At 42.8% G+C, this 25,357-nt stretch overlaps 2 protein-coding genes across 2 annotated transcripts; both read right to left on the reverse strand.

Annotated features, from left to right (window-relative positions):
* Window positions 1-4,815: 4,815 nt before the first annotated feature.
* Window positions 4,816-11,330, reverse strand: lpcat2 (lysophosphatidylcholine acyltransferase 2). Its single transcript, XM_062471328.1, has 14 exons — window positions 11,046-11,330; window positions 10,535-10,677; window positions 9,729-9,946; window positions 9,536-9,648; window positions 9,359-9,419; window positions 8,642-8,700; window positions 8,475-8,509; window positions 8,121-8,175; window positions 7,858-7,940; window positions 7,647-7,772; window positions 7,183-7,336; window positions 6,835-6,933; window positions 6,093-6,234; window positions 4,816-5,949 (listed from the first exon to the last, which is right to left on the reverse strand). Exons 1-14 carry the CDS (start codon window positions 11,154-11,156, stop codon window positions 5,765-5,767), a joined length of 1,584 nt encoding a protein of 527 aa, XP_062327312.1. The 5' UTR covers window positions 11,157-11,330; the 3' UTR covers window positions 4,816-5,764.
* Window positions 11,331-11,831: 501 nt separating this feature from the next.
* On the reverse strand, window positions 11,832-23,459 carry mmp2 (matrix metallopeptidase 2). The gene is made up of 13 exons (XM_062470963.1): window positions 23,172-23,459; window positions 22,616-22,842; window positions 21,770-21,918; window positions 20,943-21,071; window positions 20,566-20,739; window positions 19,889-20,062; window positions 17,976-18,149; window positions 17,685-17,840; window positions 17,454-17,580; window positions 14,803-14,939; window positions 14,040-14,199; window positions 13,663-13,772; window positions 11,832-12,929 (listed from the first exon to the last, which is right to left on the reverse strand). The coding sequence occupies exons 1-13, from the start codon at window positions 23,325-23,327 to the stop codon at window positions 12,826-12,828; spliced, it is 1,977 nt and encodes a 658-aa protein (XP_062326947.1). The 5' UTR covers window positions 23,328-23,459; the 3' UTR covers window positions 11,832-12,825.
* Between the last annotated feature and the right edge of the window lie 1,898 nt (window positions 23,460-25,357).

A 25,357-nucleotide genomic window follows, 5' to 3' on the forward strand; every position in this document is an offset into this window, starting at 1 on the left:
CTGAAGTGCGCACAGACATGCGCTCAGGGTGTTGGGCTTCTGTACCTTAAAAAAAAAAAAAAAAGTAAAGAAAAGAAAAGAAAAGAAAAAAAGAAAAACCGCAAGGAACATGGAAAAGTTAATCCATAAAAAATGAACCAACAAACAGAAGCCCCATCTACGACAGGATAGGCCAACTTGTATTTCTTTATTTGCTACCTTTATTTAATAGTAATTTCTTTATTTTATCACATGTATTTCTAGCCTTACTCTAGGCCTACTGCTTAAACTACATAGGAAAGTAAGTTTTATAAGAATTTCTTTGAAAGATGTTATACTTTCAAATAAGTATACATTTTATTGAAAGAAAACTCTCTGAAAATGTTTTAATTTGGACTTTATTTATCTGTTTCTTCTCTGTACTAAATATATTGAATTACAGTTTTCTAAGAAGCGGTAAAAGCATTGTGTGCCATGTGTAATCCAATTCCAAACCAGCTTTTGCCATAGGCAACGATTTCTATTAGATATGGTAGATCTGTTCATCCCATTAAAGTCAATGAATGTCCTGTTAAAGCTCCACAGTGCTTCTTTTATAGAACCTTAAAAGGGCTGTTCTGGGGTGTTTTGTTTGTGAAGATTGAATAATTGCAGTGATGGTAAAGCTAGGACTAAGGTTGTATAGGAGGATTATGTGCTATTTGAGTTGCTTTCTCTTTGGCATCTTAGATTTTTTTGACTTGTGAAGGTTGTTTTTATGGTTGAGCCATGCATAGATTTGCTGCACTAAAATAGTGTTTATTTCAGCAAAGCATGGACACAATGTATGTTGTCCTTTTCAGCCTATCCATATTCAAGAATTTCAGGGGATTTAAACTAGGTTTAAATAATGAAACAAAAAACTTTTTTCAAGTAGGATCCACCTGTCAGAGCAATATGGATGACCCTGGATCACCCTTGACCCTGCAGGTTTGTCACCAGACAAGCACAATCCTCAGTACACTTTCCACATGACTGTCTGTACAGCCCAACAACACACGCTACAATGTACATCCTGTAGGATCCAGATGCTCTTACTGCTGCACTGTTTGCATTTAAGAGAGAAAAGAAGTTACCCCAGGCTTTTACTATCCACAGCCCCACATGATGAACCCATTATACATTGTCATAGAAAACAGAGCAATGTCATCCTTTCTCTCTGGTCCCTGGGGTCCTTCTTCCTGGCCCACCCCCCTGATCCCCCTTCCCTCATATCTGCAGACCTTCCTATCTTCCCTCTTAGCCCCAGAGCATCAACTCCTTCCACGGGCCAGGTTCTGATCCCAGAACAATGAGCCTAATGAGACATGAAAGTTCTCACACAACAGATTCTCTGCAGGCCCCGTCAAAGGACTACAGGATCTATCCCCTGCAGCAGGACTCTGTCCCCACAGCTCTGTCTTCCCTCCGTGCCTTATCATCAGTGGATAACCTCACAGGTTAACCCCCAGTAAAGTACAAACCAGCCGAATTTTGCTGCTTCAGTCAAGGAAAGCCTATTACCTCTGAGCGTGGGAATGCAAAAAGTTAGCAAGCCAGACTGAGTAAGGCTCTTTTATGAAATTGGCCTGAGCCCAATCCATTATTGAATTGTCACAATCACCTCATGTTTTATTAATTAGACATGCCTGGTATGAGGAGATTATGATGAGCTGTGCACTGTACGCTCTCTGAATTTGAACACAACAAAACTATGTGAGACTTACTTCTGTTTGGAGTTTTCTATGTTTGCCTGGTGTGAAACATTCTTATAGGTTAGTTCCTCCCCTAGATTGTAACACACAGACCACTGTGCCAAGGGCAGAGCACAAAAGTCAAACAACATGTTTACGAGGACTAACACTGTAGCTCTACAGTTACAGTAGTACACGATCAAGAGCTTTCCGTGTCATAATTCTTTTCAACATTGAAAACAATGAAAGCTGGTAGGAAATTTGAAACTGGGTCTACTTGGAACCCACCAACCAACCCACTTATCAGTCAGCATTGGTTAACTTTTGACAAACTTTTCTCTGCAGTCAATGATAATACTATGTTTGTCTTACTAATGGTCTGGAGGGAAGATGTAGGTCAGAGTGTCACAATCTGTTCATTTCCAATGCTATGTCTGGCAGCAACTGCGCAATTAAGTCAAATGCCACTATTAATTGACTTGTGCGTCATGGTCTGCCTGAAAGGCACATTGAATGAGAGGCACATTGAATGAGGCCAGAGGAAACATATGGCTAGGCCGGCTTCTAGGGCATAGATGTGTGCCAAGCAGAAAGGCACCAACGATGTTTAACATTTCAAAGACTGGCAAAACCACATTTGCTGGCTTGATCCCTGGTTATCTAAATATGAGTAGGCGTTCCAAACGCATAAGTACTGTAGCTTTGGATGAGAGACAAGTTCATTTGACTGACGGTAAACTGGTAATGAGATGACTGACCACTGCTCCACTGAACTATGCAGCTCAAGCTGACCCACACTTGCACTGCCGGAAAGGAAAGTCCATGTCCCTCCTGGAACAGATGTCTGGAAGGGCATCAGACACTCTCTGAAATCTGAAGCACCCAGAAGAATTCATGAGAAAAAAACCTGAGGGACCAGCTGGTCTGCCATTGATGTCACAACCTCTTGCAAATGCTTATCCTGTATTTAGATTTTCATCATTCTCCAAATGGCAAAAGGAAAAAATCTTTCTCAATATCTGTCCTAGAGTGATAGAATGAAGTGAGTCAACAAGGTGTGTCTGTGGGTTGGAGGAAGTGTTAACAATGAGGTGTGGAGACACTTCCAGAGAACTGGAAGGGAACAGTGCTAGGCGCAGCTCTGTGGGGGCCAAGGGGGCCTGGGTGGGGATGCTGGGGGTCAGCCACGTGGTTGTGACACTAGCTGTGGAATGGCAATCATTTCCCTGCGTGAGTATGGGTGGCAGCTATGCTATGAAGCAAGCGGGGTAACACGTCTTCGTGGAGGTTGCTGTGGGAAGCCTTTCGAGTACTGTAAACATGTGTCTGTCTATAGATATTATGACTAAAGTTTGTTGGGAGTTAAAATAGGGTCCTGTCATTTTACGAGTCTGGCTGTATAGTCCATGAGAATTCCCTCATACATTCACTGTCGCATGGGCCCCCCAAGGACAGCCAGAGGAGGCCCAAACCTTTTGCCTTTTCCCCTTTTCTGAATCCGTTGCTGTATTCAAGAGATTATTGGGAAATGAGAAAATGAGAAAACCATCTCATCTGACTTACCTGCTTAAATCAAAGCTTTCAATAGTGCTGTGTCAATTAGCGTCTCAGCCTTTCAGCTCTGACCTTTCCTCATGGGTTGGTGTTGAGGCCTCTCATTCATCTGAAGCCTGGTCCCAGCCAGGACTGGAATGGCCACACGCTCCAAACCCAAACCTAATTACGAACACGCATCGTCTGCAATCGAACAAGACAGGTTTACCCCGGGCAAGGCTGAAATGGATACAGCAATATAGAGAGCATGCAGAAGAGAGTGGAAAAGATGATCAGAGGAAGGCACAGCGAGCGAAAGAGAGACAAAAAGAATGGAGTGACCAGGAGAAAAACGAGTCTGACACTGACGTGACTTAATTGATTCCGTGCCACCTCATCAGTTGTGATTAAAATGAAATGGGACCTGTACGTTTGAAAAGGTTAAAACAAATTTAGGGTCGAAATCACAGCTGGTAATCACAGTCTGTCTAACAACAAGCTTTTAATGAAGCTCCCCAGTCTCCATCATTCATCCGGGGCCCTTTTGAACGTGTGTGTCTGCCTGTGTGGTGTGTGTCTGTTGTACACACTCATGCAGGATTATTGATCTAGGACAACTGATCATGTGGATATGAAGAACTGATAAATCACAGATGCTGTAAATTCATATGGCAGACATGCTACTTTTGTGATTATATTTTCCAACGTAAATGATCTATTATCCAGTAAACAGCACTGCAGTATATTTAAAATGTAAATAAGATAACATGATTTGAGCATTCTATTTGTTATTTTTGATTGTTTACAAATTGATCAGATTCTCCATTTCTCCATTAGATAACAGGAAGATTGAGGGTTTAACTCAATACGAATGTTTAGCTAAATAGCAAGAAAGAACATTTAAATAATAAATCATTCAAAAATGCTCCAGGGTTAGTTATGGTGATCTGACTTCATGTCATGAAAATATTAACATTGGCCGACAGTGGTGTTTCCCCCCGTTTGCTCTTTGGCAGACACAAGCCAGCATATTTAACAACGTTCACAATGTAATCTTGGCATGCAAATATCCATCTTGGCAAACGGACTATAAACTAAAAGTTAGAATATGTTAAGTCGCTTGTGAAGTACATAAACGTGTCTCAATATGAAGCATAAAGGCAAAATTGCATTTCTGGCTATTGCCTTGTGGAAAGTAAAGACATCTTAACATTGAAAATTAAAAACATTGCACATTTGTTTTTGCAATTTTCCCAAAAGGTGATGTTGATACATGAATACCTCATATATTCTTTCTGTGAAAGAAATCAGAAGTCATGCACTTCGTAAAAGAAATCCTGACTCAACGGTTGCACAAACCATATAGCCCAACTCTCCCCCTCTCTCTCTGCACCACACACAGCTCACAGGAAGATGGTGGATGAATGGTGTCATCTGGTGGCCATTTGAAGAACGGAAGAAAATCGGCAACATTCTAAGTTTATGTTCCCTCCATGAACATTGAAAATATGCATAATTAGAATCAATGTTGAAAGTAGGAACAACTAATTACAAGTTTCCATGCTGTGAAATACAACAACACAAGTCATGAGAGAGTTAAGATCGTACTTATTTTTTATTTCACAAAAGCAAACATTGCTGTGTTAACAAAAATTCACATAATTGCTGCGAGCTCTGCTAAATAAATAACAATGCCTTTAGTTAATTTGAAACCATACCCTGAAGAATAAACACTGTTGCCTTTTTGCTCACAAATTGCCCTATTTTCAGTCGTTGCTGGGCTTTAGTCTAAAACTGTGTCGGTAGCCCACACTGCTGTCTCAGCAACAACTCTCTTCAATCGAAATGCAAATAGAAACAGATGCAAAGCAAAACCTTTAGATAATTATACAGCAGATGTACAATGTTGGTCTCTGAGCGGGAAAAAGTGTAAAACGCAGCATGCATGCTCTTTTTCAGATGTACGGTACCTACTGTAGATTTAGTGCTGTTTCTTTTACAGTTGCCAAGAAGGATGATCTCTGTTAAGTATTTGATTACGCAGACTGCCGAACAGTTATGAAGACCTCACAAGGTTTTGCAAAAAAACAAAAAAACACAATAGGTACAATGATTGGATACCTTAACGCAACATGCAGGGGGTGACGAAACATTTTTTTGCTCAGTTTACCACACTTCCTAAAATCATTCCACAGAAGCCAGTGCTTGCAAATCTCTCTTTTCTTAAAAAATAATGTCTAACATAAAAAAGTGCAGTTTATGTCGATGATTTAACACTTTCAGTGCAGTAATGTGGCCAATGGCTGGTATGAATCTCTATAAGGCACTAAAAGATGATAATAGTACATCCCAAAGTTTTTTTTACTGAATTTCAGAAGGCAAGCCAACTACATTCTATTTCATAAGAGGTATTTCCTATGGCTATGAGGTGTTGATACAGGTTTCACTTCTCTAAGTTATGAGTTTGTGCAACCTATCCTGTTGTGCTTCCATGTCCAGTGCATTGCATCATTGCAGCAAGATGCATTCAAGTCTCAATGTCAATCGTCCTTCTTGTCAGACGTGCTGTCTTCCTGGATGTCTCCCGGGATTAAATGATTGGCTGATGGCTGGTCTAGATTGTCAGTGTCTACCGCCTGGAATGCCTGGTGCCGCTGGAGCTCCAGGTAGTTGGTGAAAAGTTTGGCGTACTCTGGATGGTTTAGGGCAAAGGTCTGGAACTCAGCTGGAACAGCAGAAAGAGAGTTCGGTGGCAAGAGAACCACAGTAACAAAAACACACCAAAAACACTGACAATTTATTTTTGTTCCTCAAATGATCCAGTAACTCATTGCATTCCAAAAAGCAGTGAACCCTGCCCATACTAACCATAGGTGATGTAGCCAGAGCAGTCTGCGTCGATCTCCTTAAAGAGCTTGGAGACGTTGAGGTCACAGACACCCAAAGCTGAGCGCAGCAGAGAGGAGAACTCCTCTCTTGTGATTCGATGATCCTCGTCTGTGTCAAACAACTGTGAATACATAGATTGAAACGTTACCTCTCGAAAGGTACCGTAGGGGATGTGGCCGGCCAGGGTCTCAGCACCCAGTCTGCTGCCTCGTTCCCCTGTTAGCTGCCAACAAGCTCCCCAGGTGTGGCCACTTGACCAGGACCATGATAAGAGAGGTCGGAAATACTACCAGGGGAGAGGGAAGCCGAGGAGTAGGAAGCTAAAACGTGCTCTCTCCACCTACCAGCAGCCATGTCCGAACCCATAACCCAAACACCTGACCAATTTTGTTCCCGTGAGGTCACGAAAGCTGCTGCCAGGCCAACTGGGCAAACTTATTTCTAAGTTTCTTGCCTTTATCTGATGTATGTGCAACAGCCTCTGTGTTCTCCCTGACACATGGAAGTGAGGTAATCTTATTCCCCCAATGTCCTACTTCTGCAAACAACAACACACCCAGTGTTGCCATACTCTCCATGTCCCAACTAGTGAACGCTTGCTCTGTTTTCTGCCCAGCCTCTGTGAGTATACCCAAGTCTTAGCCTGTCTCATTACAATGCCTTTCAATTCAGACTCATGCTGAACAAGCATGTTTTGGAACAATCATGTTGCTAACAGTACCTTGAAAGCCATCTGAAGGACCTCTCCTGTGTTTGCTGGTCGACACAGGATCGTCACACCTATGACGTATTCTCTGAAGTCAATGGTACCATCTCCATCCTAAGAAGTGAGAGATGCTGAGAAGTTTCACACTGGAAAAACTCCACAAGCAACAATTTCACAACCATATTGTGTGACTTTATCGAGAAATAGACAGGGTTGGTTAAAGTTCAGTACAGACATGATGCTAAATATCTGACGCGACATGCCATCAAATAAACACGACGTTAGCATTCTTATAGACTTTGGTTCCAAATCATTCGATTCAGCTGTGTGTACGTCTTACGCCGCATCGCTCGCATCGCTCACCCTGTCAAAGAGAGCAAACAGCTCCTGCAGAGCAGGGTTGAGGGGCAGCTTGAGGAAGGTAGCAAACTCCTGGATGTTGATGCGGCCTCCCTGACAGGAGCAGGCCATGGCGGCAAAGCCCTCCAGCTCCTTCTTCACGTTGTCCCACTTCAGGCTGGGGAAGACCGGGGAAGCAGGAGACAAGGACTTGTGGTGAGGAAGTGATTGGATTAGGGGAATGTTAGATTTTCAGTTTGGGTTTACTCACAGAATGGTAGGACACAGTTGGTACATACTGCATTACTGTTGACATTTTCAGTATATCACTCACAGTATAGGGTCACTGCACAAGGACACCAATTGTAAAAAAGCAGAGTTTGACTGCCTTCTGAAACACCTTTTCTGTGCTATGTGAAAAGATATATGGTTTAGTTGGTTAGTGTGTTGAAAGCTCAGCGCTGAGCAAGCTACGCTGGCAGCCTTACTTGAGTTTGCGGCTGATCTTGGTAAACTCCACTAGGCCTGCCTCCATGGGCAGAGTCAGTTCCCCTGCTGTGATCATCAGTCTGCAGTCCTCATAGGTGTGGTCCGTTACGGGGACTCCTAGGGCCCTGCGCGTGGGTGCACACACAGGTTTGGATAAGGCACGCTGCCGCCTTCAATGGGATGATTTGATGACACTACACCAACACTTACTTGGCCATAAGATCTCTCACGGCGCTGGCGAACTCAGCTGGGCTCTTCTTCTGCTCATCAGTGGGAATGTGTGGGGGGAGGAACTGGAGGGCAAAGGTCAACAAGGGTTACCAGAAAGTACAATGATGAATAATGTTTTGTTATAATGGGAAGTTGGAATACAGCTTGCTTCTTAGAAAGACAGAGATACATGTTTTATTTTTGTTTTCGGTGATGCAATACTGTCTATAAGGGTATGTCACGGGCCGTTTCAGAGTACTGACCTCAATCTCGACAGTGGTGTAGAGCTGGGACAGCGTGAGCAGCAACAGGGTTTTCCTGGGGACAACACACCCACATCACAGCTACAGCTTGATCACAGTTTACACGGTGATCAAGGCGTCACATTGCCTTGAACCAACAAGCATCATAGCCTGGACGGATAGCTATTCTCTCAAAGTGGAATAGCGAAAAACATGCCTCTCAAGTTGTTAATTAGGAACTTGTGCGAGACAATAGACAGCTGCACACACTATTGAAAATTCTGTTCTTTTTGCATTCCGATTGCAGCTAATTAGCTATTAACTATATGACATATAAACGACAATAATAACAGCAATATCTGGCTGAAAACTCACAAGCTAAAGCCTTGCCAAGTCCAAGTCACAGTGTCCTAAAAGGCAAAAGCAGATGAAAAAGATCAGGAAACTCAGCTATGACCACACATGTAAAAACGGATCAGATAACATCAATCATGTGCCAGTTATCCTTCTACTATACAGTGAGGGTGAGAGTCAGAACCTACCAGTAGGTTGGGATACCTCATGACAACAGGCTGTACAGGGACCCCTGGGATGAAGGCACCTGTGTGTGTGAAGGGAAGGGGGTAGATATGAAAAGCTCTTTATCCCAGTGTAGACAGTATTGCAAATTTGCATGAAATCTGTTACCGTATTCAAATGTCTATGCAAACTCTAGAACGTCCATCCAGGCAGTAGTAGAAACAGTTGTTATTAGTAATGCCAATGTTACACAGTGTTAACATCTCTTATAGAGACACATATTCATAGCTGTAATTTTTTGGGATCGGATTTTTACTAGTCGTCTAGTAAAGTCTGGTCACACTCTGACAATCTTTTTAGTGGGGGATAGGGGGAATGTTTCAGGAAGTCATCGATATTTGGATGGTTTCCATTCTCTCTGGAGAAACCCTTATTGTTTACAATCGGGTGACCACACAAAGACCCCCCTGCTCATTGAGTGAGTGAATGGAGGTGTGTTGACTAAAACAACAAACATCCATGGTTCTCCCAGCTCCATGAGCATTCTCTTTTGTGCATATGCAAAACACCACGCCAACATGGAGAAGACCACAGTCGCAAATGATGTCTCCGCGAGATGACAGCGCTGTTGATACGACTATGCAATGGCACCCAATGAGCTACACAGTGGTTTTCCACGTGATTCAAGAGATTGCTTGTTTTCCGCTACAACAAACAGCACAGAGGAGAGAACGTAGTACCTTGCTTGAATGTGATGAGACACGAGCGATTGGTGCATGTTCCCTCAGGAAAAATGAGAACCTGAAAGACAAACTAACGTAAAGGGTTCGAACTCTACACAGAAAGTTATGAAAGCAGATGTTTGCATGACCCCCTAAATCACATCCTGTTTCTGTGTGAGTGTGTGTGAGACAGACCTGTGGCCAGCAGCCTCCAGACTTGGCTCTGCTTTCGATCTCCAGAATGGTGTTCTTACGAGAGTCTGGGTCCTGTCTGGACACCAGCACTGGCTGGAGACAGCGCACAAACCCTGAGGAAGAGAGAGCACAGAAACATCAGATACACATCACAACATGTGACACACTCACAGAGGAAGGAAACGAGACTCACGGCCAAATATAGGAGTTGCTAGGTTCTCTGCTCGAGATACAGTGGAGGGCAAGCCTGCAACAATGCACACGATGCCGTCAAAAAAGGTGGAGTGGGGTGCTACAGCCAAGATGGGGGCTTCAGCACTATTGACCTGCTTCCCTTTCACCACCACTCTAAAACCCATGCAGAAGTAGTAAGTCCTCCCCAGAGCTGCCATCACCCTTCGACACATGAACCTGCCCAGAGAAACCACACAGTCGATTAGCTGGACGGGCCTTCATGTTCACGCAAATTATTTCTGTAGCTTAATCAGCACCCCTTCCAAAAGGGGTTAGGCTTACATCTTAGCAAGCAGTTGCTTGTTGGGACTTTTATAATTCACCAAGCTAAATTCACAAGTAAACCTACTTTAATCTACTCTGCCTTGCCTATACATACAGCAGGGCGCTGCTTATACCTTAGATACTTTATGAACAAATTCTCCTGCAGTAGTTGTGGTTTGTGTATCAAAACCTACAGTGGGCCGATAAGTCATACAGCAAACCACTTTCTGTGAACTAAGCCTATTGCTGTGATATCAGGCCATCTATAACATGAATAAACATTTCCCTTCTGAGAACAGATGATATGAAGAAGATAGATGTATCTGCTACTGTTTTAAACAAGAAGGCCTCTGCAACTACATGGATGTGCATTCCTCCGGCAGCTTGAAGGATTGTAAAACAAACACTGAATAACCTATGTTGGATTTATACATGTTAGTAATTATATGGGCTAGCCGTTAATAGAGAGTATAGTAGTGTGTTAAGAGAAGGTGGATTTACCTTCTCCATCCCGTCATGGGCTCCACTGCACCTTTCAGGGGGTGCATGAATGTTGTTATGACAGCTACCGGCCATGTTACCATGAGAACCAGACACATGAGAATGGCTCGGATAGGAACCAGGAAAATTCCAAGGAGTACACACTGCAACCAAATACACGCAGGCAATCATTTTAACACAATTCATATTTTCAAACGCACACTGCATTTGACAGAACCGTAATGCGACCACTGATATAAGCACATTAGTAGCCTATAGGTAAATCCACCATGTTAAAGGAATTTCTGGAGGCCACAAAGAGCTCCGTTGTTTCTGTTGCACAATAATACGGCATTACAGAAGACTTCAAGGTTTCAACGGATTAGGTTGGCTGTGTAGCTTACCAAGTGTTTAATCACATCACAAGTATGAGTAACACCCCATACTTGCGCGTGGCAGATAGACATTTGGTTGTAGTTGACATTTGAACACATATAAGATATTCAACGAAAACTATAAATGTCATACTCACTTTTATTACATCAGCTTTGGCCAATTTCACCTCTTGAACAAACGGATTTAGGACCGCCGGAAGGAATAATGACTGTTGCCTTGGTAGAGCGCACACTCTCTGCGGCGGCATTCTAACTTAAAGCGGCGTTGCGCGTTTCACTAACAACTATAGCACTCAACTTCCTCGATGAGAATATTCTCCCCCCATAGCCGTCCCACGTCGATATCGACGTTCCACCGATTGAGAAACGGCGCAAAGTTCAGTAAGGGAACTATTCTAGGCCCCACCTACCACCCGGTTAAATCGGGTTGAACCTTCTCTATCCCCACCCGATTACCCTCATGAAAACACAAGCTAAGCAACCGCTAGCTCAGATTAATTGTAGTTTGTCGTCGTTTTTGTTGTGCCTATATGCTTACGGTGAGATCGTAAGATAAAATGAAACGCGATATTAAGGACGATGGATGTAATTTTAAAGACGCGGCGGTAGCAGAATAGCCCCTGCCTAAAATAAAACACCATTATGCATCCATGCAGTTAGCCAGTGTTAATTCACATGTTCGCATAAACTACTGCATGGTTAAGGGGACATGCTTGAACGAAATAATCGATATTTATGTATTTTACAAATGCATGCGGTGTGCATGTAATTTATGCACCGCAAAAAGGCAAGGCTATTATTTACAAACCCATAAGATGGCGCTGTTCTATCATACTTCACTTCACTAGGATAACTTCAGTCATGTAACCTGTTCTACACTTGTGGCCTTGTCTTTTCCATTTCAAACAGCTAGGGACATCCTCGTAATTGATGTATCCATCTTTATTACAGAAAATGACAAAGTGCACAAAAGATAACATAAAAATCTAAAAATGATTTAAAGTCTTAAATCAGAAGAAAATGAGCAACTTTAGTACAAAAGATTATCAAACAGTTGTGGTACTTTTTTTGTCATGACTCCATCATGCAACAAACCAAATACAGCCTTGAGGCAGCCTGTGCCTTTCATCTTTCTGTACCATCAGTAAAACTAGAGACAAAAACAAAATGGAGGTGCCTTGCAATTTTGTGCAGTTCCACTGTATATTACTATACAAATGGCTAAACCTATGAAGAATTATGTATGCCTATAAAAACCTTAATTTTGATGTCCAAAACAAAGTTTTCTGAACAGACATAAATGTATAACATATAGGATCATGCAAATAAGCAATTTCTATAAGCACCATCATCTGTCCAGACATATTGTGCAAATCTTTCTGTTCAAATGCATTCCACAGCAATACAATAATGTTGGCTGTTGTATTAATACACACCAAGATATGTACTCTGTACATTTTCGACATAACAGTAGATGTAGGCCACCATGAATTCTGTATAAAAGCCCTTCTGAATCAAATTAGTATTTAAGAAAATATCTTACAGTACAACACTGTCTACGTCTGTGCAGTGTGGACATACCTGATGTCTGAAGTTCTAATAAAAAAAATGGGGTCAAAATTTGAGTAAATCTGCATCAGCATAACAAATAAACTGATAATATCACACAGTAATATAATACACAATCCAGTGGCCTATGTTCGGCCTATGCAGAAGTCACCACGGTGCCTCTACCAAACTAGGGGATGGTTATATTGGCTGGGTGGAGATCAGTCCAGTGAGAGATTGTCGGAGCTGGAATGCCACTACAACTTGTACTGTGGAGACCTCGGCTGTGTGCTGTGACATGGCAGGTTCCTCCTGAGGTCAGGGGTCATCACAGGGATGGCCGACAGTACGATGATGTCTCACTGTTGCTTAACAACCCAGCCAATCCTTTGTAATTTCACCCAGTTTGACAATCTTCAGGTTGTTGTCATCCAATTTAAAGTAGTGGGAGCCTTTGAAGAAATAGCTGTAATCTGTAGAACCCACAAAAGAATTGTCAGAGTAAGGCATAACTAGCCTGCCTTAAAATCTGACTCTTATTAGAAATACTTTCATTAACTGATTCGGTCATGAGTTTTTGCCTTTAACTAATCCTTTTTGGCGATGCAAACCATCATAGCCTTTTAAAATCAGAATAATACACTGTCAGAAAAGCATCAGGACTGAGAAGATGATGTCAGCACACTCCTCAGTAGCAAGACCCAATCTAGCATTGGCAGAGCAGAAGTGGCACCACCTCTCTCTCAAGGCAGGCTAACTAGCAAGCAGACAGAGACACCTCTGTAAAGGAGCACAGACTGGCTCTATCAAACACTGTTTTCTCAGTGTAGGGAACCATTGGTGATGTGTGTGTGTGTCTCAACCAAAGGGGTGGGCAGTAGTGAACGAAAACTGGTTCCTTGCCATAGGTCTAAACCTTCAGGCCCCCATTGTATCTCCTGAAATGCATTTGGTGTTCTCTATATCTTTTTCCCCCGCAGAGATATCTTTTTGAAAAATCTGACTCTGGATAGATGACCTGTCGAGAGTGGGTCACAATGCATCAGCACTGTTGTTGTTCGAGGTAAAGGTGCCAGATATGAGTTTCTGGCTTTCTGGTTGGGTCTGGGTTACAACTGACAGGAATGTCAGCCTGGATCCAGTTGAAGCATTTCTAACACCGAGCCCTCACTGCCTCTCTGTGTGGGTTGTCTTGGCTCTACTTACCTATCCCATTCAGACTGAAGGCAGAGTCTATGTTGTCTGGGATGCCATTCCAGGAGTCAGCGATAAGCTTGGGGAAGCCAGGGTCCATTTTCTTCTTCTCCTCATTGTACCTGAAGAAAAACACGAAATACAAATATTTTTGTAAACGTGGTAAAAAATGACAAAAATAAACCCGTTACTGTATTTAACATCCGCATTTATTGAGTTAGAACCGAAGGAGCTATTGTCAATAACAGCCAATAACACTTGTGTTTATGTAGTCATGCCAAACACCCTAATTACAACCAGACATAGCTCTGCACAGCCGTAACAGGCTGTGATGTCATCATTACAAGCCTGGCGTGGATCAGAGACAGGTTGTAAGGCTTGGGGCTCACCTCCAGAACTTGTCCCCGGAGAAGAGGTAGGTTTTCTTGTTCTTCCTGAAGGACAATGCTGCGTCTATACGCTCCAGGTCGCTTGGCAGGCCCAGGTGGGAGATCCTCTGGGGATATCCTTTCTCCACTTGGTCAGCCTTGAAGATCCACATCTCATTGCCTAGTATAGATACAAGAGGAGAGGCAGACAAAAATCAAGTACCAGCCAAGCTACAAACAATACAGAATGCACTTTCTACAGAACATTCAGATACAAACATTTACATCATTGCCATACATTAGTCCTCCTGATCAATACCATGTTGGATATGGGACTGGTTGTGAGCCTTGCAAAAGACATTCTAAATGACCTCATAGCTTTATCTAGTATTCTGGGGGCAGTGAGAACGTTTTGACAATAAGTCACTTTTAGATAGCCAAGATCAAACCTCCTTAAAGAGGAAATGTGTAGGGGTAGCTCTGATTTGAGCTGAGTCGTATATAAATCTACCCATATCATGTCATGACACTACAATGCAAGACATGCATTTTTAACCACTAATAACTACATGTCTAAAATGGTCGGAATTTCCTCAACCCCATTAAGTGTATTCAGCTAACATGATTAATGCTTATTCTAATATTACACCAATACATTGGCTGGTATTTTCATGGAAAACAAATCCGCTTCCATTTCAGTTTTATGATGGTGGAGCTAAAAAAGGAAGGCTCCAAGGATCTAAAACAGCTAACACAACGTTGTGCACTTTGTGTCAAACGGTACCTGCGAAGAACACAGTCTTCTCCTCCAGTGGGTTCTCATAAGCAGCATCAATCTTGCCAGGCAGATCAGGCCAGTAGGTAGCCACCAACATAGGGCCGCTGGGCTTGGCCCTGAAGTTGACTGACCTGAACAGGAACCTGGCAGACAGGAGAGAGAGAAGGGAGAGGACAGTTGGGACGAAGGAATGAGAGGGAGAAAGGGAACAGAAAAGAGAGAGGAGAGGAAAGTGAGCAAAATAAGAGAAACCGAAGGGGGTAACAGAGGAGTTGGTGAGAGAAAGATATAGGGAGAAAGAGTGAAGGCAAAATGAGAGATTGAGTGAGCCAGCCAGCTACAATGACCTGATTCATGAGCATCTGGTTCTTGTTATGGCCCGGGCTGCCGACGCCAACGGAACAAGAACCATCTTGCCCAGATTTCCAATACGCAGCTGCTCAACAACAGCAGCTTCCCAACTTGCTTTTCCATTGACCTATTTTTCAAAGATCACAAGATTTCATGATCGAAAAAATAAAATGCTGATGACCAACGGATATGGCAATATTGGTATAGCAAAATGATGAACAAAAAGACGAACTGATTTCATAAATGAAAAATAACTATTGTGTTCTCTAAAGTACCCTCACCTTCAGTAAAACCTCTATGACCTCAGATAACATTCTATTTAGGAAGACCACCCCTGTACGTTTTGAGAGGATGCAGCACACAGTATATAACTACTCTACATTAACATGTAGATATGGTGAAAAGCTTAACTGTCATCAAGACTGTCTGTATGCAGGACATGGACTTGCCACCACACCTTCTGCTGAGCACAGAGAATCCTAAATGCTAACAGCAATTACTCATCCTGTCCTGTCCTGTCCTGTCCTAGTCTGCTGACGCCAGGCTGTGTCAAGTGTGAAAGGAGAAACCCCAGGTAACTAACTATTTCAAAACAAAATAAAAACGTCCAAGCTTAAAAATATGAGGTACATTTTAATCCAGTGCTTCCTAAACATTTTCAGTAAGGCCCCTCTTTAGAAAGGAAAAAACATGATTTCAAGCCCCAGTTCTCATTTTATAGCAACACATCTCTCTACGTCTCTACTATGACTCCCTTGCAGTCACTAGACTCCCCTCTGTGGGCTGTGCCCCAGTTTGACTCACCTACTGTCACCTACTATAGCAGTGCAACAAAACCACCAGTTATGACCTTTGCCTACCTCACTAGCCACCACTCACAGATAACCACCCTATGGAGTCTCAACCTCTGCACACTATTGGAGCTGTCTTATGGTCTGGATAGCTATAACATCTGCTTAGATGGCCCAGCTGCACATAACTGAGGGCTGGAGTAATCTCACCACTGAAACAAGAGACAGAGCCTAAGTGGTCATCGGAGCTCAAATATCATGGAGTTATGTTATGTTATCATAACTTTTCCATAACTACTCCATAATGACAATTCCACACATAAATAGTTTGGTACTGCATGAAAATGTTTTACAATTATTTATGATAAGATGTCAGTCATGGCAGATGTTTGGATATAGGGTCTACAGTACTACTGTAGCAGGATCTCTCCCAGCACTCTGGACCCCAAAAGACTTCACTGGTCTACAGCATGGTAATCCACGGGCCCCATTCAGTCTGATCAGACTGAGTTCCAATGCTGATCAGGAGCCCCATTGAGAGAGGGTATAATTCAGAATTAAAGCTGGATTTGTACACACGATTTGTGGGGAGTGTGTTCCTCCTAACTCAAGGTGGTGTGTTAGGGGCTGAGGAGCAGAGAGAAGAGGAAACTAAGAATACTGAATGACTCTAGTATTCGAGCATGAAGTCCAAACTGCCCTGTTTGCTTTGGCTGTGCTTCCAAAAAAGACCAACGGCACACACATTGCAGGAGGTGAATGTCTGGGAATTATCATGAAATACCCCAAAAAGGGACGATTTTTGGACCACAACAGATTATAATTTAAATCATAACTGTCCTTAAAGGGTTTGTCCTGAACAAAGTTCAGCTGTCGTGGTAAACAATGGTCATGCTCTTTTGGAGGCGTACAATGAGTCAGATGGACTGCAGCCTAAACCACTGCAATTTCACAACTAGTACAATGAATTGATATAGAAACTCTCCTTTCAACTCAACAATCCAAACATAAGCTTCACAGAGCAGCACACTGAGGTCAGTAGTGACTGGTTTACCTCAAATGATTGGCAGCCATTTTGGTTTGCCATGGTTGCAAACCAGGGTGTACATTTTTATGGTTATTTATTTAAATTTGATGCCAATTACTGCCTAACTGTATAATTATCACAGCAGGAAGAGGCATTCGATCTTTTACACACATAAAAAACACCCTCTTTAATCAAAAGAATGGAGGGCCAAGACTGCACTACAAGTAACCGCAATGTAAAACTAACCATTTTCTGTGGTGAACTGATTATGTTTAGGATTGTGAAATCTAACAGCTTAGCTCCACTGACACACACCACAACCCCACAGATAAGAACATTCAGTGAGAACATAGGCTTGTTTTTTCAAGTAAAAACTGTCCATTTAAACACCATAGTCTACTACATTAAAAACAGATCCGGTAAAAAAAAAAAAAAAAAACTAACAATAGACTGTACAGACCCATTTCTAAACAGAACCATTAATTTACCTGTCCTTGAAGAAAAATGTCTCTCCTCTGATCTGGGCTACGGCATCAAAGACTCTAGGCTCTTTACAGATATCCATGGGTGTAACCGGCCCCTTAGTAGGGGGTATGGGCTTGTCTGTATCAACACCTGAGTGAAAACACAACAGAGGTAGGGTTGGTCACCTGTCAACATCCTCCAAAAAATAAAAAATAAAGATCCTCGTTCAATAGGTTGAACACTTGTGACCCTACCATAAAGCTCCTGGATGCCTTTGACGTCATCATCGGACAGCCTGAAGTCCTTGGTGTAGGTGTAGATGGGAGCCATCAGAGCCCCTGTGTCCTGGGAGTGCTCCAAGCCCAGAGCATGTCCAAACTCATGGGCCGCAACCAGGAAGAGACTGTAGCCTGAACCGTCCGATACAAGCAAAGGTATCAGAGAAACATCCCAACCTCACAACTGATAAAAACAAGTCAGGCTACACACAGACATGCATACAGTCAAAGTATTTAGAATCGCAGGTTGTGTATACAACAAGGCACCTTGGTCAGGACAGAAGCCCCACTTGCGGTCATCGTCGTAGCTCTTGGTGGAGGCGCACCACATCTTGCCGTCACTGCGGCCGGAGGCAGTGCAAGCTTCATACGTGTCTCCCAAGAAGGTAAAGGGGAAGACACAAGGACTACCATCCGAGTTCCCTCCCACGGTAGACATGGCTGTATGGGGGTTGACATCAGAGTTAGAATGATCACCCAAAATTCTGAATAAACAGGGTTTATATCTGTCTGCTTTGCACAGGATAAATCCAACAACCAGACACTCATGTTTTAGTGCAACCATTCCTGACCCTTTTCACTTTGAGGCCCACTTGCATAGCTCAAATATTTTAGCGGCGGCCCAACACATCCTTACCCTTAATTTGCACTAATCACACATGTTTAACAACACCATGGGGTCCAAACAGTTCGCTCAGCAATCAAAGAAGACAAAGTGTCCATCAGCGCCACAGTAAGCACACATTGTAAAGAGAGGTAACCGTTGTAACTACCACGGCCAGGCCTAGAACTTCCGGTGAAGTTAGAAACCCTTTTTTTCATTGACGATAACAGGTTGCCCTCATGGAGATATCTCCCGTTTCCAGATTTATGTTAGAAACTGAGAAAGACATGTTATATTACATTATCCATAGGGAACAAATATTATAGACCATTTATTTGTGAGTTAACATTAACGACCAACAAGCAAGCTGACAGATAATTGAGCGCATTATAATGTAGCTAAATATTGTTTGCTAGCTAGCCTAACTAACGTTACTGCTCAAATCCTAGATAGCTAGCTACTTTTATTGTGTGAGTTAACATTTACATTTAGTCATTTAGCAGACGCTCTTATCCAGAGCAACTTACAGTAAGTACAGGGACATTCCCCTGAGGCAAGTAGGGTGAAGTGCCTTGCCCAAGGACACAATGTCATTTTTGGCAAGGCTGGGAATGGAACCAGCGACCTTCTGATTACTAGCCCAATTCTCTAACCGCTCAGCCACCTGACTCCAGCTAAGATAGCTCTATACCTTCGTAATTGGCGATGTAGCTCGAAACTACAATTTTAACCCCTTTTCACTCTTGCTTGAAGGGCAGCAACATAGATTCCTATGTACATCGTTGATTGTATTTTTGGGAAGACAACCCGAACTCATATTAAACAGCATTTTGTGTTTGCGAACTAACGTAACTGCTCGCTACTGGAAGTTGCTGACCTGGCCATCTCTGGCTTATGCAATTTGCGGAAGTGAAAGCTCGTCTCGGGGGGGGGGGGGGGAATCTCACTCCAAGCTTTTGATAAAACTTGACGACCCTGTAGAAACGGTGGCCCTAATTCCAGTATGCATCTACATCTAATTAGCTTTTTACCCAAACCCAGAAACCACTAATCCAATAGCAGCTTCAGTTCACTCAACATAAGTAATCTACTAAATCTCACAATTTGGGTTTTGAAGAGCCGGGGACTCTGTTGTTTTTTTCCGGTCAACCCATTGCCTATTCAGAGCTAGTGCACTCGGCTAAGCTGCTCTGCTGCATTCCCAGCCAATTAGAACCAGATGGAGACCCAAGCAGTCATGAGGCAGCAACTCCCTCTCCCCGACTACACCGACTCCTCCGCCTCCGCCTCCACCCTCCCAGCCACAGGAGCCAAGTCCTTCTGACACAATGGAAAATAAGTCTCGCCAGCTCGGTGCACAGTAAAATACTTTTACAGTCATTTAGGAGACCGCTGCTGCACTGAAGAGAAATCACAGGTCTTGAGAATTTTTGTGGACAGTTACACAGACGCATTGTCCTAATCTCGATAGATAACCAAACAGACACACAAAAAACGACAAATACACACAAAATGGTACTGTCGTTGTCCAACAATGCTCAGATGTCCGTTAGGCTACTTTAACCAGTGGACTCACCAGTTTCAGGGCAGAAACCGTAGGTTGTGTCCCTGTCATAGTCCTCAGTGGTGGCACACCAACGGTAACCGTCGTCACGACCCTCTGTGGTGCAGCCTTCATACTTCTCCCCTTGGAACGTGAAGGGGAACTTACAAGGAGCTCCGTCGGCATTTCCACCCAGGGTGAACAGCACTGTCACACAAGCACACGGAAAGAAAGAAATGACATCGTAGGGTTAAGTTATGTTGTTGTGATGTCACGCTGTAGTATGTAAGTGTGCTTTGTGTTTGATGACAGTCAGTACCATGGACAGCAACACATACACACAAACAAGAGGTATTGACGAGGCCCTCGATTAAGAAGTTGGCCAGAAAAAAGAGGGGAGTTAAGCTTATTTCACAATTCATTCCAAATAACAACAGTTTCCGAGCATGCTCTCCCACCTATTTGTTCTCTGCAAAGATCAACAGAGACACTACAGAGACACAACAGAGAGCTACAAACAAACCTTAAACCTCAGATATGCAGCATTTAATGGCTCTCACAAATTAAACGTTGTAAAAATACATAACCACTTTTGAAGAGGTGTTTCATATACCAGAAAACTCCTACATTCCATTGGGACAACATTGTGCAATCGCTTCACAGGACATATCTGTGGGTAAGAAAAGACAGCCATGTTGGCTACAACTCACACTCGTGGGGGCAGAAACCATATTTGCCATCGTCGTCAAAGTTGTATGTGGTGGAGCACCACAGGAAGCCGTCATCACGACCTTGAGGGGTACAGCTGCTGTACTCCGTCCCCATAAAGAGGAAGGGGAATTTACAGAACTCTCCGTCCGCATTTCCAAACTTCACCTTCACCACTTTGGAACAAAGAAAGTTCGGTCAACTATGCGGCCTATACTACTTGGTACAGTACATTCCTGTAGAATGGTAACAAAAATACGAAAATGTGTACTTTATAAAAACACAGGAAGACAATTAAAATATACTCAGACTAGTCTGATGTAAAGTTACGACTCAGTTCCTGCACGTTTAACTTCTTTAGTTCCTGAGTTTTAAATACCTTGGCCATCTCCCAGGGTCCATTGCTCATCGTCATCAAAGTGAGAGTCTCCTCCGATGCCTGGTCCTGGTGCGAAGGCATGAGCCAGGAGGCCGTCCTTACCATCGAAGGGATAGCCATCACCGTGCTCTGTAGACATGACAACACCCTATTTATACAACTGTGGGCTAAGCATAAGATGAACAAAGACTCTCAGCATTCTAGAAGGATATAAGTACGTGATTACATTATTATAATAATGAAACATCATTAATTAGCAGACAATTTGATCCAGGGACTATAGGGGGCATTTGAACCTGTAACCTCTTAAACTGTAGTCAAATAATACTCTACCACTGAGCTATACCTATTCCCATAATTGACACCCATGGAACTTTACTCCTCTCTGTGGTCATGAGAGTGTGTTTGTGTGTCATTACTTAGATCCTGTCAGACTAGGCCAGAAAGGCCTGGGGGGGGGGGGGGGGGGGTCACATTGTGAGTGATTGTCTGGAAGAATGCTTGGCTGAAGTGGTTCAGATACCATCTTGAAAAAACCACACCACAACCCACATCAGTAAACGAAACCATAGTAACTAAAGTACAGTTTTAATTCATGGGACAGTCCCTAAAAGAACAAATTTAGGTGTGTCCTCTACTGCAGAGATGTTGCTTTAAACGGTTCTTATTTGGGTCTGGTCCGCCTCACAATATGCCAGACAGAAATCATAGAGAGAGAACTTGTAACTAACACTCTATTTAATGTAAACAGTAATACGAACTAGGTACTGAGACATATAAAATATGTATTTTACAGTAGGTAAAGGGGAAAAAAAGGGATGTAATACCATTGCGGCCAAAATTGATCATGATGTCAGCCTCTCCATCCATGATGCGGGTGAACTTGAGTGGGGTGACATCACTCCATACTTTGAAGGCTCTGAAGAAAGCATCGTCCACAGTCTCTTCATCCAGATCCGGTGTGTGTCCTAGAATCCTGAAGGGGGGGGGGGGAAATGGACAGATTTCAAATGTTAATACATTGAGAATTAAGCTTCTGACAGCGTGTGTTTGGGAATAACATGAGAATGGATGGGGGTGGCCATAACATGTGAATCAAAGTCCTTACAGAACTTTATGCCTCCAGTAAAGCTGCTGCTGCAGTGGATAAAAGCAATTCAGCTGAGATGGGCCACAACATCTTCCTCCTTCACATTAGACTTGCTTACAGGCACAAACACCCCGGTGAGTCATCTTGTGAAAAGATTTTCTGGAAGAGTCCAGCCAAGAAGCCCTATTATGTGTCTGTCTGCGCATTCCTGAGCGCAGCCACTAAGACCCCTTTTGCTGGTGTTGTTTTCATTAGCTTGCTGTCTTTTTTGGTACAGACAACATGGCACAGACAGCCAGATTGTTGAGGACCCAAAGAGGGCTGACGTGAACAAAGAGATCTCCTAGAAAGTTGGTGTTGGCACTAAGCTAGACGCTTTCTCAGACCGGGTAGGTGGGGATGGGGGTTGCGTGGGAGTCTGTGCATAGCTGAGGTTGAACTATCTCCCAGTATGACCAAGAGAAGCTTGGGAAATGCTCAGTAGTATAAATACAATCATGAATCTTAGAACTCTTTCAAAACACTTGATACAGCACAACCAAGTGATTTGTAAGACTAGCAGAATTACGTCACGTTCCCTGACCTGTAGGTGATGGCGTTTTTCTGCCACATGGGTTTCCTGTGGAAGAAGTTGTAATTGGCTACATCTGGAACGCCACAGCGGGGCTTCTTCATGATCTCCACAGTCTTGGGATCGATCTCGCCTGTCTCTTGCAGTGAAAAGAACTTCTGCATTTTTTTCAAACTGTCCTTGAGCACCATGAGGTTACATCTGTCTTGTGGGCAGCCATAGAACTTGTTCAGATAGTGCTATACGGGTAGGGATAGAAGAAGAAAAAAGCCAGCTTTAATATGAGGTACATCAGACACATCATAGGGTGCAGTGCAAATAACTATGCCAACTCTATTGTTCGTGAGAATTATTTTTATAATCCATTTTGTCAAGATAATCACACCTGATTAAAATAAGGTATCCCATATTAAATGGATGCCATTTTTACATTGTATATTTTTATATACAGTCAAACGAAGAAACATGCTAAAAACTTAACAAGAATATTTATCCAGTTCTAACAGCAGACAAAGTTCCAATATGTTCCAGACTGAAACAAACCAGAAAATATACAAAAAAAACTTACCAGTGCAACTTCTTTGTCTGTTTTAGGAGTTGTATCGTCACCAGGAAACTTTATAATAGGTGATGGGGCAGCAAACGTTTTCTGAAAAACTACAAACTGTATTACAAACAATTTAAGTACAATGTGTCGAGAACTAAACATCGTTTGGCCCCCCATATTTTCCAGGATAGGAGCCGCTGGGTAAATTGTCGGAGTGAAAATGTCGTGCGCTTTGGGTTGCAGTCTCAACCCAAACCTCTTCTGCTTTATTTTTCCTCAACGGGACATCCTGAACCCCCGCTCGGTGGAGTTCTGCTTGCACATGCACTTTTTGATTTCGCTCTCCCAACATGAAGTCAGTAGACTGCGCAGTCTCAATGTTGAGGAACATGTAACCGGAGACACACTATTGCCTTTGACCGTTACAGCAGCATGCGTGCATTTTACGATGCTGTTTTAGCGATGCATCAATATTTAAATGTTCTCAATGACTTTAATAAGGTAAGGACAAAACGTAATTGCAAAAGGCTTAACATGGAGGTTACTGAACACGTGTTGGGGTGCAGCCATGTAGCACCACCTCAATAGTTAGTTAAATGAGATCGATGACCACCCAAGCATACATCTAGCTGTATACATTTTATAAGCTTAGTTTACCAGGATTTAGTTTCATAAACCCACCATTCTATTTCTGATTATTGACAACCATTGAAAACGTGTAATGCACTTACATGCTCGGGTGAAGCAGCTTTTGGGGTCACTGTTTGGGTTCTGGGTTAAACAGTGAATGTCAATGCAGGTGCAAGTCAGTGGACAGCTACATGGCCTGTGCCTTTCACCTCAGAAAATAATACAGACGTAGGCCTCATCATAGGCTGACCTTGCTGTGTGACTAAACAACCAGGTTTTTTAAAGAATATATCTCAAGTTGTCACGTTGAATAATCAATAGTAGAATATCTTACAATTCCCGTTTCCTAGCACATGTTCTTTTTACGGTAAGAAAGCATACATTCCCATTATTTGAAGGCTTGTTGGCTTTTGGCAGATAGAGAGGCCACATCCTGCAACTATGGCTGAAGCCTGGCTGTTGAATGGTAAAACGTTGACATCTGGTGGTCATATTTGCATGCTGTTTCTTTCTAATGAACAACGTCAGTAACAATATTACACCGATCTAGTGGATCAGGAAGGCTACAAGGGTAACAAGGCTTAATACTACTACAGGCACCTATTAATTTGATTAATTTGATTAATTATGTTTTCTGATTGTGATTGTATAGGAGTGTGATACTAGAGACAGTGTATAATCGAAGTTCTGCAGTATTGAACAAACATGGTACTTGCACCTTAAGATCAAGTGACTGTAGCTATAGCTACAGTCACTTGATCTTGGTATTTTCTGTAGGCCTAGACACTATGTCTAGGCCTACAGAAAATACCAAAGCTGTTGCACTGTTGATAAGAGTACAATTGGAACCACTTTAAAGGGTATTCTGTGAAGGTCTATCACTGCCCGCCAGTGGCTGAATTAAGCATTGCATGTCAGTCTCGTAGTCTCTCATGAGCAGCTGCACACAAGCTCTAGATATACCTTAACTCCCCATGACATCTCTTTGTTTCCCCCTCTCAATGTGGATTAGTCTTGACGGAGTGTGAATGTGGACTCTTTAATAGAGAAACCCAAAAGACTTTGCTTAGAGATCTTGACAGACGGATAGCTCCCAAACAGGTTTTTTTTTGGTGACATGTCTCACAAACCAATTTCCCTAGCTTTTAGCCAGAGTACAGTTAATTTTTCATAGCCGGGCTGTTGGTGGTTCCAGAGTGAATGTAACATCCATTTGCCTACAATACCCCTGGCCCTGTCACTTCGGAGCAGAGCTTTATTTCATGCACTGATACATGCTGCCATCTCCTCAGACTGACACGGAGCGATCTCTCACAAAGCCACAGAACAGAGTGGCTGCCCATTAAATGTACACGCGCCTGCCTCTCCAAATAGAAAGAAAAATGAAACACTGAAATGTGTATAACTTGTTACATCTAAGTGAATGCCTTTGTGCGTGTGAATGCAAATTTGCAGGGGGAAACAAGCATGAAGAGATTGGTGTGATAAACTTTGATTTGCATGTAAATTGTTTCTTTTATTCTTTGTTTGTTGACTGCCAGCCCTACTTTAGACTGAAATGACGACGCTTTGCTGCG

The sequence above is a fragment of the Osmerus eperlanus genome, chromosome 10, assembly GCF_963692335.1.
Source record: "Osmerus eperlanus chromosome 10, fOsmEpe2.1, whole genome shotgun sequence".
In the NCBI taxonomy this organism is placed as follows: domain Eukaryota; kingdom Metazoa; phylum Chordata; class Actinopteri; order Osmeriformes; family Osmeridae; genus Osmerus; species Osmerus eperlanus.